This window comes from Hyperolius riggenbachi, chromosome 3 (genome assembly GCF_040937935.1).
Source record: "Hyperolius riggenbachi isolate aHypRig1 chromosome 3, aHypRig1.pri, whole genome shotgun sequence".
In the NCBI taxonomy this organism is placed as follows: Eukaryota; Metazoa; Chordata; class Amphibia; order Anura; family Hyperoliidae; genus Hyperolius; species Hyperolius riggenbachi.
Genome location: NC_090648.1, coordinates 388137513 through 388151408, shown reverse-complemented (window position 1 = coordinate 388151408; position 13896 = coordinate 388137513). Strand labels below are relative to the sequence as shown.

General features: G+C 44.6%; 1 protein-coding gene across 4 annotated transcripts in view; it reads right to left on the bottom strand.

Moving 5' to 3' along the window:
- Positions 1-13896, bottom strand: part of SPDL1 (spindle apparatus coiled-coil protein 1) — a 348087-nt gene that overhangs the window by 208421 nt on the left and 125770 nt on the right. For all 4 annotated transcript variants that reach the window (XM_068277409.1, XM_068277407.1, XM_068277406.1 and 1 more), the window contains one exon: positions 1552-1746. In XM_068277409.1, the coding sequence (XP_068133510.1) occupies positions 1552-1746 (195 nt within the window). The remainder of the gene's footprint in view (positions 1-1551; positions 1747-13896) is intronic.

Sequence of the window (13896 nt, the reverse complement as noted above, 5' to 3'; positions counted from 1 at the left end):
AGAACCCGAGGTGGGTTTGAATAATATTATCTGCATACAGAGGCTGGATCTGCCTATACAGCCCAGCCTCTGTTGCTATCCCGAAACCCCCTAAGATCCCCCTGCACTCTGCAATCCCTCATAAATCACAGCCACGCTGCTGACAAACAGCTTGTCAGAGCTGGCTGTGTTTATCTCTATAGTGTCAGTCTGCTGCTCTCCCCGCCTCCTGCAGAATTCTGGTCCCCGCCTGCATCCCTTCCCTCCCTGCTGATTGGAGGGAAGGGACCGGGGCAGGGACCAGAGCTATGCAGGAGGCGGGGGAGCAGCTGAGACTGACACTACAGATGTAAATACAGCCTCACAGCACGGCTGTGATTTATGAGGGATTGCAGAGTGCAGGGGGACCTTAGGGGGGTTTGGGATAGCAACAGAGGCTGGCTTGTATAGGCAGATCCAGCCTCTGTATGCAGATAACATTCTTTAAACACACCTCGGGTTCTCTTTAACGTGAGGTATCTGTAGATATCTAAAAAAACCTCAGATTAGCTGTTCTTTATCACTCACACATACTTCTCACCTTCAGGCGGTCATATTATCTCTTCTAAAGGGGTCCATACACTGGTCGATTTCAGCCACCTATCGATTCTTTCAAATCTATCGATCGATTTGTGGCCGATTTCGATGGATTTGATCTTGTTGGCAGCAGATCGATGGCCCATAGAGTTGCATTGGATCTAATGGTGCAATAATGCATTTAGTTCGATTTTCAATAGATTTCCAATAGATTTCAATCTGAAATCTATTGGAAATCTATTCCTAGTGTGTGGCGCACACAGATTCCTGTTAGATTCGACTTGACAGGCATCTGACAGAAATCTATCTGATGGTCGAATCTGCTGCAAATCTATCAGTGTATGGCCACCTTAAATGCATTATTGGACCATTAGATCCAATGCAACTCTATGAGCCATGGATCTTCTACCAGCAGCAGATTGACCTAGATCTTCCATCCTGTCAGATAGATCAAATCCATCGAAATCGGCCACAAATCGATCAATATATTTGAAAGAATCAATTTCTGATCAATTCTATAGAATCGATTGATCGCTGAAATCGACCAGTGTATGGGCCCCTTAAGACCTTATACACGACACGGACCACCACATTACTACCTTGTACACAGCTCCCCCCACCTATTCTACCCCTTCACTCCTTACACCGTAAGCTCATTTGGGCCTTATGCGTTATAACCACTGTGTAAAGTGGTTACATATTTTCCACCTTCATTTATGATACATTGCTGACCTGTTCAATTGTAGTGTACCTGTAACCCATTGCCTTGTACCGGTCAATGTACAGCACTCCAGAAGATGCTTGTGCTATACAAATCCAAAATTATAATAATAAAATGCCAACTCAGATTTGTGAGTGAGAACAATAGTATAGGCCCCCTGTGAAGATGATATACAGTCAGGAAGACTCATAGGTACAATCTGTCGATAATATTGGTCTGTATATGGACATCTTAAAACTGTAAGTACATCATAAAGTTAGATTAAAAAAAAATACCTTAGAACTTTCCAACTCCTCTATCTCAAGTTGAAGGGAAAGCATTTCTGAAGACATGGTTTCATGGGCCCGCTCAGACATCATTCGTAGTTCTGCATTTTTATTCGCCAATACTTCAGCCTGATGCTCCAATTTGTGTTTTAATTGCTTCTCATTCAGTCTTGCTTCCTCCAATTCAACTTTTAGCTTCTCAAGCTTAAAACAATGAAGGAAAAAAATATGCTTAAAAAAATGTCAGTGCACAAAAAAAAAAACACATTAAATGTAATTTAATTTTGTTTTTAAGACAAATCAGTACAATGAGGTGTCATTTACAAGATGCCATCTACAGTATAATTTGGCAGACTTACAAATTTGGTGTATACCAGTAAGTGCTAAAACAGTTTAGCTTTTTCTTGGGCTGGGGGATCATTCTATATTTTCTATTTAAACTGCCAAATACCCATAAAATAGCTTTAATAGGGTCCAACTATCCCCTCCCCCCCTTTTAATATAAGCATGTAGTCTTCTCATTCAACCCGTTCAGTATTACTCCTTTCATTGTGTGTTTCCCATTTCCTGTGGCCTCATTTATGTACAGCTTATTACATTTTCCCCATATCACAGACAAGATGATGCCCTAAAGAAAAAGTCCCTCCATATACGAGGGTACTGGGACAAACACCTGCCAATTCCATCGTACAGTGCCAGAGTTGCCATACAGGTCTTATCCACTAGAGACTTCTTGATGTACCCATACATAATACAATCTCAATTGTATGTACAATCAGTAAACTAAAGTTATATAATTTGTGCTGGAAATTGAGGGCAATGCTGCCACCACTCTCTCCGTATTGATGAGGCAAAGAGACCTCGGAGCTACCTATTCCTAAAATGAAGAAAACCGTTATTTGCAACCTAGCTAACAAATCAACAAATTATAAAGAAAAATAAGACAATGCCGTAATGTGTCTCTTTTTGAGGACTTAGAATTCTAGCATTAATCAGAATAATCAGGTAACAAGGGCATATATCTGCAACAATTAAATAGTTTTATTATAAAACTATACACAAAAAAATATACATTGGAGCTGGCAAATATCTGGCAGTGAAACAGATTGGTTTGGACAGAATAAGCAGGGGAGAAATAAAGTAGGATGTCTGAAAGTTCAAAATACCATGTATCCAGTAAGCGATAAAGACTTTGCGCTGAAATAATCCAAAATGATGATCTGTGGCGTGTGTCCTGCAGGGATGGTATTTTGGCAAAAGATGATAGACAAGGACCCAGACCTGAGTGGGTCACTGTGTTTTAACCTTCTCTGTAGTTGGAAGGGACTAGGACAGGGGTCTGCAACCTTTAAGACATAAAGAGCCACTTGGACCCGTTTCCGAAAAGAGAAAAAAAACTGGGAGCCGCAAACATATGCACAAATCGTTAGCAGATATGACCCTCATACGCACAAATCGTTAGCAGATATGACCCCCATATGCACAATCCTTCAGCAGATATGACCCCCATATGCACAAATCATTAGCAGATATGACCCCCATATGCACAAATCGTTAGCAGATATGACCCCCATATGCACAAATCGTTAGCAGATATGACCCCCATATGCACAAATCGTTAGCAGATATGACCCCCATATGCACAAATCGTTAGCAGATATGACCAGCACATGCACAAATCGTTAGCAGATATGACCCCCATATGCACAAATCGTTAGCAGATATGACCCCCATATGCACAATCCTTCAGCAGATATGACCCCCATATGCACAGCTCGTTAGCAGATATGACCCCCATATGCACAATCCTTCAGCAGATATGACCCCCATATGCACAAATCGTTAGCAGATATGACTCCCATATGCACAAATCGTTAGCAGATATGACCCCCATATGCACAAATCGTTAGCAGATATGACCCCCATATGCACAAATCGTTAGCAGATATGACCCCCATATGCACAAATCGTTAGCAGATATGACCCCCATATGCACAAATCGTTAGCAGATATGACCCCCATATGCACAATCCTTCAGCAGATATGACCCCCATATGCACAAATCATTAGCAGATATGACCCCCATATGCACAAATCGTTAGCAGATATGACCCCCATATGCACAAATCGTTAGCAGATATGACCCCCATATGCACAAATCGTTAGCAGATATGACCAGCACATGCACAAATCGTTAGCAGATATGACCCCCATATGCACAATCCTTCAGCAGATATGACCCCCATATGCACAGCTCGTTAGCAGATATGACCCCCATATGCACAATCCTTCAGCAGATATGACCCCCATATGCACAAATCGTTAGCAGATATGACTCCCATATGCACAAATCGTTAGCAGATATGACCCCCACATGCACAAATCGTCAGCAGATATGACCCCCATATGCACAAATCGTTAGCAGATATGACCCCCATATGCACAAATCGTTAGCAGATATGACCCCCATATGCACAAATCGTTAGCAGATATGACCCCCATATGCACAAATCGTTAGCAGATATGACCAGCACATGCACAAATCGTTAGCAGATATGACCCCCATATGCACAAATCGTTAGCAGATATGACCCCCATATGCACAATCCTTCAGCAGATATGACCCCCATATGCACAGCTCGTTAGCAGATATGACCCCCATATGCACAAATCATTAGCAGATATGACCCCCATATGCACAATCCTTCAGCAGATATGACCCCCATATGCACAAATCGTTAGCAGATATGACTTCCATATGCACAAATCGTTAGCAGATATGACCCCCACATGCACAAATCGTTAGCAGATATGACCCCCATATGCACAAATCGTTAGCAGATATGACCCCCATATGCACAAATCGTTAGCAGATATGACCCCCATATGCACAAATCGTTAGCAGATATGACCCCCATATGCACAAATCGTTAGCAGATATGACCCCCATATGCACAAATCGTTAGCAGATATGACCCCCATATGCACAAATCGTTAGCAGATATGACCCCCATATGCACAAATCGTTAGCAGATATGACCCCCATATGCACAAATCGTTAGCAGATATGACCCCCATATGCACAAATCGTTAGCAGATATGACCCCCATATGCACAATCCTTCAGCAGATATGACCCCCATATGCACAGCTCGTTAGCAGATATGACCCCCATATGCACAAATCGTTAGCAGATATGACCCCCATATGCAGAATCCTTCAGCAGATATGACCCCCATTTGCACAAATCATTAGCAGATATGACCCCCATATGCACAATCCTTCAGCAGATATGACCCCCATATGCACAAATCGTTAGCAGATATGACTCCCATATGCACAAATCGTTAGCAGATATGACCCCCATATGCACAACTCGTTAGCATATATGACCCCCATATGCACAAATCGTTAGCAGATATGACCCCCATATGCACAAATCGTTAGCAGATATGACCCCCATATGCACAATCCTTCAGCAGATATGACCCCCATATGCACAAATCGTTAGCAGATATGACTCCCATATGCACAAATCGTTAGCAGATATGACCCCCATATGCACAACTCGTTAGCATATATGACCCCCATATGCACAGATCGTTAGCAGATATGACCCCCATATGCACAAATCGTTAGCAGATATGACCCCTAAATGCACAGATCGTTAGCAGATATGACCCCCATATGCACAAATCGTTAGCAGATATGACCCCCATATGCACAATCCTTCAGCAGATATGACCCCCATATGCACAAATCATTAGCAGATATGACCCCCATATGCACAAATCATTAGCAGATATGACCCCCATATGCACAAATCGTTAGCAGATATGACCCCCATATGCACAAATCATTAGCAGATATGACCCCCATATGCACAAATTGTTAGCAGATATTATTATTATTATTATTATTTAGTATTTATATAGCGCTGACATATTACGCAGCGCTGTTAGACCCCCATATGCACAAATCGTTAGCAGATATGACCCCCATATGCACAAACCGTTAGCAGATATGACCCCCATATGCACAAACCGTTAGCAGATATGACTCCCATATGCACAAATCGTTAGCAGATATGACCCCCATATGCACAACTCGTTAGCATATATGACCCCCATATGCACAATCCTTCAGCAGATATGACCCCCATATGCACAAATCGTTAGCAGATATGACCAGCACATGCACAAATCGTTAGCAGATATGACCCCCATATGCACAAATCATTAGCAGATATGACCCCCATATGCACAAATCGTTAGCAGATATGACCCCCATATGCACAACTCGTTAGCAGATATGACCCCCATATGCACAATCCTTCAGCAGATATGACCCCCATATGCACAAATCGTTAGCAGATATGACTCCCATATGCACAAATCGTTAGCAGATATGACCCCCATATGCACAACTCGTTAGCATATATGACCCCCATATGCACAAATCGTTAGCAGATATGACCCCCATATGCACAAATCGTTAGCAGATATGACCCCCATATGCACAATCCTTCAGCAGATATGACCCCCATATGCACAAATCGTTAGCAGATATGACTCCCATATGCACAAATCGTTAGCAGATATGACCCCCATATGCACAACTCGTTAGCATATATGACCCCCATATGCACAGATCGTTAGCAGATATGACCCCCATATGCACAAATCGTTAGCAGATATGACCCCCATATGCACAAATCGTTAGCATATATGACCCCCATATGCACAGATCGTTAGCAGATATGACCCCCATATGCACAAATCGTTAGCAGATATGACCCCCATATGCACAGATCGTTAGCAGATATGACCCCCATATGCACAGATCGTTAGCAGATATGACCCCCATATGCACAGATGGTTAGCAGATATGACCCCCATATGCACAGCTCGTTAGCAGATATGACCCCCATATGCACAGATCGTTAGCAGATATGACCCCCATATGCACAGCTCGTTAGCAGATATGACCCCCATATGCACAGCTCATTAGCAGATATGACCCCCATATGCACTGCTCATTAGCAGATATGACCTCCATATGCACAGCTCATTAGCAGATCTGAAAAAAAAAAACATTTACTCACCTAGTCAGAAGACCTCCTGTCACGATGTCCTCCGGTCCCGACCTTGTTGTGCGCAACTCCCACGATCCTCCTCCTACGTCACGTCCTGCCTGCATTACACTGCAGGGCTACGGGAAAATGGCCGCCCGAAGCCCTGCACTGCACTGGTCCAGCTGCCTCTCTGATAGGCTGCCGGCCAGCGACAGCACACGCGTCACACGCGCGCCGCAGCCAGTCAGCCACTGACACCGGAGCCGCGGCGAAGGTGGAAAAGAGCCGCATGCGGCTCCGGAGCCGCAGGTTGCTGACCCCTGGACTAGGACATCCATAAGTCCAGCCTAGAACAGGAACAGGGGGGAAAGGCTTGACCCAGAGAGGAAATCTGGCAGAACTCCTGCTTTGCCAGTCTCTCGTGACTGTAGGTCATATCAAGAAATAGACTGCATATCCACATTAAGTAAAGTGTTAAAAATCCGCAGATATGAAATATGATTATGAAACAATTAAGTATGCCTGAGGACCTTTATAATTCCTAATGAAAACCGATGATTTGTGTTGGAATTTCCTAGAACTTGTGTTAGAATAACTTTAATACTTTTAAAGCGGTATAAAACCCTGACATAATATTCAATAAAAACATGTTTTCCTACTTTTTATATGCCATACGGTTATCATATTTGCTTTTGTGCATAAGTATTATTCATTTAGAAATTACAAGTTCCCAAAGTACATTTTTTTGCTCTGAGAGCTGACTTTGCATTTTATTCACAACTGGTTTTATTCACCTTGTATTGAAGGCAGAAATGCATTCTGATTGTCTGTGTTCAGGAGAGTCTGCACAGTCTGAGAATGTGTCACATTTCCCATTTGATACAATTAAAGTGGTTTAAAACCCTGAAATAATATTCAATAAAAACATGTTTTCCTACTTTTTATATGCCATATGGTTATCATATTTCCATTTGTGCATAAGTATTATTCAATTAGATATTATAGGCTCCCAAAAGTACATGTTTTTGCTTTGTGAGCTGACTTTGCATTTTATTAATAACTGGTTTTATTCATTGCTGTATTGCAGGCAGACATGCTTTCAGTGTGTCTCTGTCTCCAGCTGCTTCTTCACAGTCAGAGACTGTCACATTCCTCACTTGATACATTTGAATAAACACAAGATAACAATCTACAACTCCGGATGCCAGGGGTTACTAAAGGTGGCCATACACTGGTCGCTTTGCCATCAGATTCGACCAACAGATAGATCCCTCTCTGATTAGAGAGGGATCGTATGGCCACCTTTACTGCAAACAGATTGTGAATCGATTTCAGCCTGAAACTGATCACAATCTGTGGAGCTGCTGTTCCCCTGCCCCCCCCCACATACATTACCTGGTCCGGCCGGCGCGAGTCCCTCTCTGCTGTCTTCTTCTCAGCTCCAGCTACTGAACTTCCTGTCCAGGGGAAGTTTAAACAGTAGAGGGGGCTCTACTGTTTAAACTTCCTGCCGGGACAGGAAGTTCTGTGTAGCTCTGGAGACCGAAGCGGAGAAGAACACCAGGGGACTCGCGCCGGCTGGAGCAGGTAATGTATTACCGCTGTATTGCGTCGGTCGTCGGGCATTTGAACGCCGCTAACGATGCACTCCCGACCCGCCGGCGACCGAGAACAATGTTCCGCACGGATGGGTCGACGTGAATCGACGGGACCGATTGATTTCGGACGGGAATCGATCGTTCTGTCAGCGGTGTGCGTGGCGATTTCACAGCCGTTTCGATCACTGTGATCGAAACGGCTGTATATCGGTGGGAAAATCGTTAGGTGTATGGGCCCCTTAAGAGCAAGTTAAAAAGACTCCACAGCAGATAATCTTATTTCTCAGCATCAGTATGGGTTTACCAAGGACAGGTCCTGTTTGACTAACATGCTCAGCTTTTCTGAGGTGGTGAATGCTAGTGTGGATATTTGGAATGCTGTAGATGTGATATACTTGGATTTTGCAAAGGCCTTCGACACTGTTCCCCACAAAAGTCTGGTGCAAAAGTTGAGGATGCAAGGACTGGGAAAGAGTGTGTGCATGGAAAGGGAACTGGCTAATGAACACATAAATGGGAATAGGGAAGGCTATATGGACACATAAATGGCAGATGAAATTCAATGTTGAAAAATGTTAAGTCATGCATTTTGGTCGTAACAACAGTCTAGCACCAAACAAAATAAACGGGATACAGATGGGAACATCAAACTTGGAGAAGGACTTAAGAGTACTCATTGACAAAAAGTTAAATTATTATATTCAATACCAAGCCACTGCAGCTAAGGCAAATATAATTTTGGGATGCATTAAAAAAGTGAGATAAAAACTCCAGATGCTAGCATAATATTTCCCTGTTTAAAGAGACACTGAAGCGAAAAAAAAATATATGATATAATGAATTGGTTGTGTACTATGAATAGTTACTAGAAGATTAGCAGCAAAGAAAATATTCTCATATTTTTATTTTCAGGTATATAGTGTGTTTTCTAACATTGCATCATTCTATAATATGTGCAGATTACACAACACTCAGCATTCAAAATGCATCTTTCAGAGCAGTCTGTGAAGTAATGACCTCTCCTCTGGCAGATAAAAAGAAAACTGTTTACTTACAGTTGAGATAATAAAAGTCAGAAGACAGCCCTCTCCACGACTTTGAAAGTCGTAGAGATGAATGGCTTTTTTGCATAGAGATAACAACTGGAGTTTCTTGACTCTTCCTGTACTGGAAACAATTACACTGATGTATTTGATCTTAATGTTTTATTTCTTAGCTGTGCTACACATACAAATCATAATATCATAATTTTTTTTTCGCTTCAGTGTCTCTTTAATGCTCTAGTAAGGCCACATCGGGAATATGGAATTCTTTTAGAGCAGGTGCAAAGAAGCAACAAAACTGATTAGAGGGATGGAAGGTCTTACCAGGAAAGCTTAGATAAACTGGGCTTATTTAGTCCGGAGAAAACATGCCTTAGGGCTAGATCACACTCGATGCTTGGAGCGCCAGTAGCCTGTAAACACGCTTAACTCCGCGATCGCGGTTTGCGGCACAAATCTCGCGATTCAGCGCAATTCGCGCTTGTAATTCCTGTTCAATAGATGAGAACCACAGCGCAAATGCCCCGAAACTCGGCATGCGCCGCATTTGTGAATAATCAAAACCGCAACTGCTGCAGTGTGAATGTATCCAGGGATACATTAGTAGCAGCGCTTTGCTGATGGCCGGTGATCAGAAAAGCGCTGAAAAATTGCCCCAGTGTGAACCAGCCCTTAGAGGAGATCTAATTAGCATGTATAAATACATAAGAAGGCAATATAAAAACTTGGCAAATTGGCTTTTTGTCCCTAGGCTTTTGCAAAGGACTAGAAGACATGATGTGCGCTCAGTGGAAAAAAGTTTTAGCCATGTATTTAGGAAAGTGTTCTTTACAGTAAGAGTGATGAAAATGAGCCACAGGAATTAGCTATGGCAAATTGTACATCTGCGTTTAGGCTGCTTTCACAGTAAGACGTTACAGGCGCCAGTTAGTGCAGCCTATAACGCAGCCCAACTCACAGTAATAAAAAATCAATGGGCTGTTCACAGTGCCCACGTTGCGTTACATTGTAACGCTGCACGTTATTTAAAAGTGCAGCATGCTGTGCGTTCTACGTTAGACTGTTTGCACATGCTCAGTATTGTGTTTTTGAGGAAGAGGGGAAAGCCACATGGCTAATTAATATTCACTGCACTGCCGTGTAGTGATGGGAAGTTCGGCTAGATTCATTCCCATCACTAGGTTCAGTCCTGCTGCTCTGAATCCATTCTGAACAGTAGAGATAGGAAGTCCGGCTCTTTTCAATGAATCGATTCATTGAAAAGAGACGGACTTCCCATCACTTCTGCTGTGTTTTCTTCCTGGAGCGGCCGCTGATTGACTGGCGGGACCACGTGATGCGGAGTGTTTCGGTCACGTGGTCCCCGCAAGGTATGAGGGAATAAGGCGCACCAACAGCCGCACACCGCGGCTCACTCTGGCGTCCACCTCCAACACCAGGCGTTGGGTTAGGGGCGCGTTATGCGACCATGACATCCCCTAAAACACAACGTCCTGGTGGGAAAGAGGCCTAAAAGAGACTCTGAAGTCTAATTTTTTTCAGTTTATTTTAATTTAATCTTATTAAAGTCAACCAGAGATAAAAGCACCCTCATTTTACCATATATATCAGTGGGAACATTAGAGAAAACACCTACCCTGCTCTCTGTTTCATTCTTCACTGTTCAGCTTGCTTGTTAGCAGCCCTGATAAAATCCCAGACTGAACATTATGTCTGGCTTTGCTATAATGATTCCCGAGCAGAGCCCAGAAGGGGGCAGGCTTGGGCTTGAAAAGACATCAGAGAAGACAGACTCAGCTATAATGATTCCTGAGCAAAGCCAGACTGAATGCTCAGTTGGGAATTTTATCAGGGCTGAAAAGAAGCAAGCTGAACAGTGAAGAATGTAACAGAAAGCAGGGTAGGTGTTTTCTCTAATGTTCCCACTGATCTATATGGTAAAATACATGAGGGTGCTTCATCTCTGGTTCACTTTAAGCATTATATCCTAAGTGGAATCACCGCAATTCCGCCGCAAAATGAGTGTTTTGTAATAGAGGAAAAGACCTGCAAAGTCACAGATTGTGCTGCCCTGGAGAGGCAGAGCTTTGCACTGTAGCTCTGCCTCTCTGCAATCAATCTCCGCCCATCTCAGTGAAGGAAGACAGAGGGGCGAGAGGAGGTGGTGATCGGCAGAGCTGGACTGTGGAGGAGGCAGAGCTACAGTTCAAAGCTCTGCCTCTTCAAGGAAGTAAAGCCCTGTGAGCCCAGGAGCTTTGCTGGGCTTTTTCTCTATTAAAAAACACTGGTTTTGCGGCGGGATTGCAGCGATTCCACTTAGAATATAATGCTCAACAAGAATTAAAAAAAAAAAAAAAAAATGAAAAAATTAGACTTTACAGTCTCTTGAACCACATTACGCCCGCCCACAGCCGATGAGCGGACGTAATGCCTGGGCCCAAACGACCGCTGTCAGCCGATCGGCTGACCAGTGGCGTGGCGTGGCGATGCGATAAGCCGCCTGCAACAGGCTCCGCCCACCTGGCGCAGTAACCCGCCGGCCGTTCGGGATCGCCGGCGGGTTATTAACTCCTGGATCGCCGCATACAAAGCATATAATACGCTTTGTAATGTATACAAAGCGTATTATACAGGCTTCCTCCTTCCCTGGTGGTCCAGTGATCGAGGGACCACCAGGGCAGGCTGCAGCCCCCTTAGTATGCCCCCAAGCACACTGATACTGCCCTCCCTGCCCTCTGATCGCCCACAGCACCCATCAGACCCCCCCCCCTGCCCACCCCCCAGACCACTGTTTGCACCCAATCACCCCCCTAATCACCCATCAATCACTCCCTGTCACTATCTGTCAACGCTATTTTTCAGATCAGGTCCTAAACCCATGGGGGCTCCTGATCACCCCCCCAAACTCTCAGATCCTCCCCAGACCCCTCCCCATCCCCTGTGTACTGTATACAGTTATCCTTCCCTGCACTCACCCACTGAACACCTGTCAATCACCCCCTGTCACTGCCACCCATCAGATCAGACCCTAATGTGCCCCTTAGGCACCCAATTGACCCCCCCCCATGTACTGTATACATCCATTCTCCCCTGTATTCACCCACTGATCACCTGTCAATCACCCCGTCTCCACCTGTCACTGCCACCCATCAGATCAGACCCTAACCTGCCTCTTGCGGGCATCTGATCACCCACCCACACCATCAGATCGCCCGCAGACCCACCCTTAGATCACCTCCAAAGTGCATTGTTTACATCTGTTCTCCCCTCTAAATCACCCATCAATCACCCCGTCACTGCTACCCATCAGATCAGACCCCTATCTGCCCCTTGGGCACCCAATAACCCGCCCACATCCTCAGAACGCCCTCAGACCCCAGCCCTGATCACCTCGCCAGTGCATTGCTTGCATCTATTCCCCCCTCTAATCACACCTTGGGACACCCATCAATCACCTCCTTTCACCTCCTAGCACACCTACCCATCAGATCTGTCCCTAATTTGCCCCGTGTGGGCTCCGGATCACTCGGCCAAACCCTCAGATCCCCCTCAGACCCCCTTCCGATCACCTCCCCAGTGCATTGACTGCATCTATTCTCCCCTCTAATCACCCACTGAGACATCCATCAATCACTTACTGTCACCCCCCTGGCACTCCTATCCATTAGATCAGGCCCTAATCTGCCCCCTGCGGGCTTCTGATCACCCGGCCAAACCCTCACCCGCCCCACCGCAGTGACAGAATTTTTTTTTTCTGATCACTGCTGGTCTCTACGACTTAATTGTGGCTGAGACCAACCGTTATGCCACACAATACGCAACCGCCAATCTAAGAAGCTACCACGCCTAGCCTTTTCGGTGGAAATCACTCCAAGTTTCCGGACGTAACATTTTTTGGGGCCTTCTCCTTAACATGGGTCTAGTAAAAAAAAAATGTATTGCGGTCTTATTGGTCTATGCACCCAATACATCACATGCCCATGTTCTCTGCTGCCATGTCCAGGTCACGATTTGAGAACATCCTGCGCTTCCTGCACTTCAGTGCCAATACAACCTGTCATCTAAGAGGCCACCCTGCTTATGACCGGTTCCACAAAATTCGGCCCCTCATAGACCACCCTTCACTAAAATTTGCAGATGCTTATACCACTGAACAATCATTTTGAGGCATTTGATTGCCAGACTACTCACAGTTTTGGGCCCCTAAAATGCCAGGGCAGTATAGGAACCCCGCCAAGTGACCCCATTTTAGAAAGAAGACACCCCAAGGTATTCCGACCGTTAGGTGTATGATGAGTTCATAGAAGATTTTATTTTTTGTCACAAGTTAGTGGAAAATGACACTGTGAAAAAGCAAATCAATAAAAATCAATTTACGCTAACGTGCGACAAGAAGTTAAAATCTATGAACTCACCGTACTCCTAACGGAATACCTTGGGGTGGCTTCTTTCTAAAATGGGGTCACTTGTGGGGTTCCTATACTGCCCTGGCGTTTTAGGGGCCCTAAAGCGTGAGGAGTAGTCTAGAAACCAAATGCCTCAAAATGACCTGTGAAATCCTAAAGGTACTCCTAGGACGTTGGGCCCCTTAGCGCACCTAGGCTGCAAAAAAGTGTTACAAATGTGGTATCACCATGCTG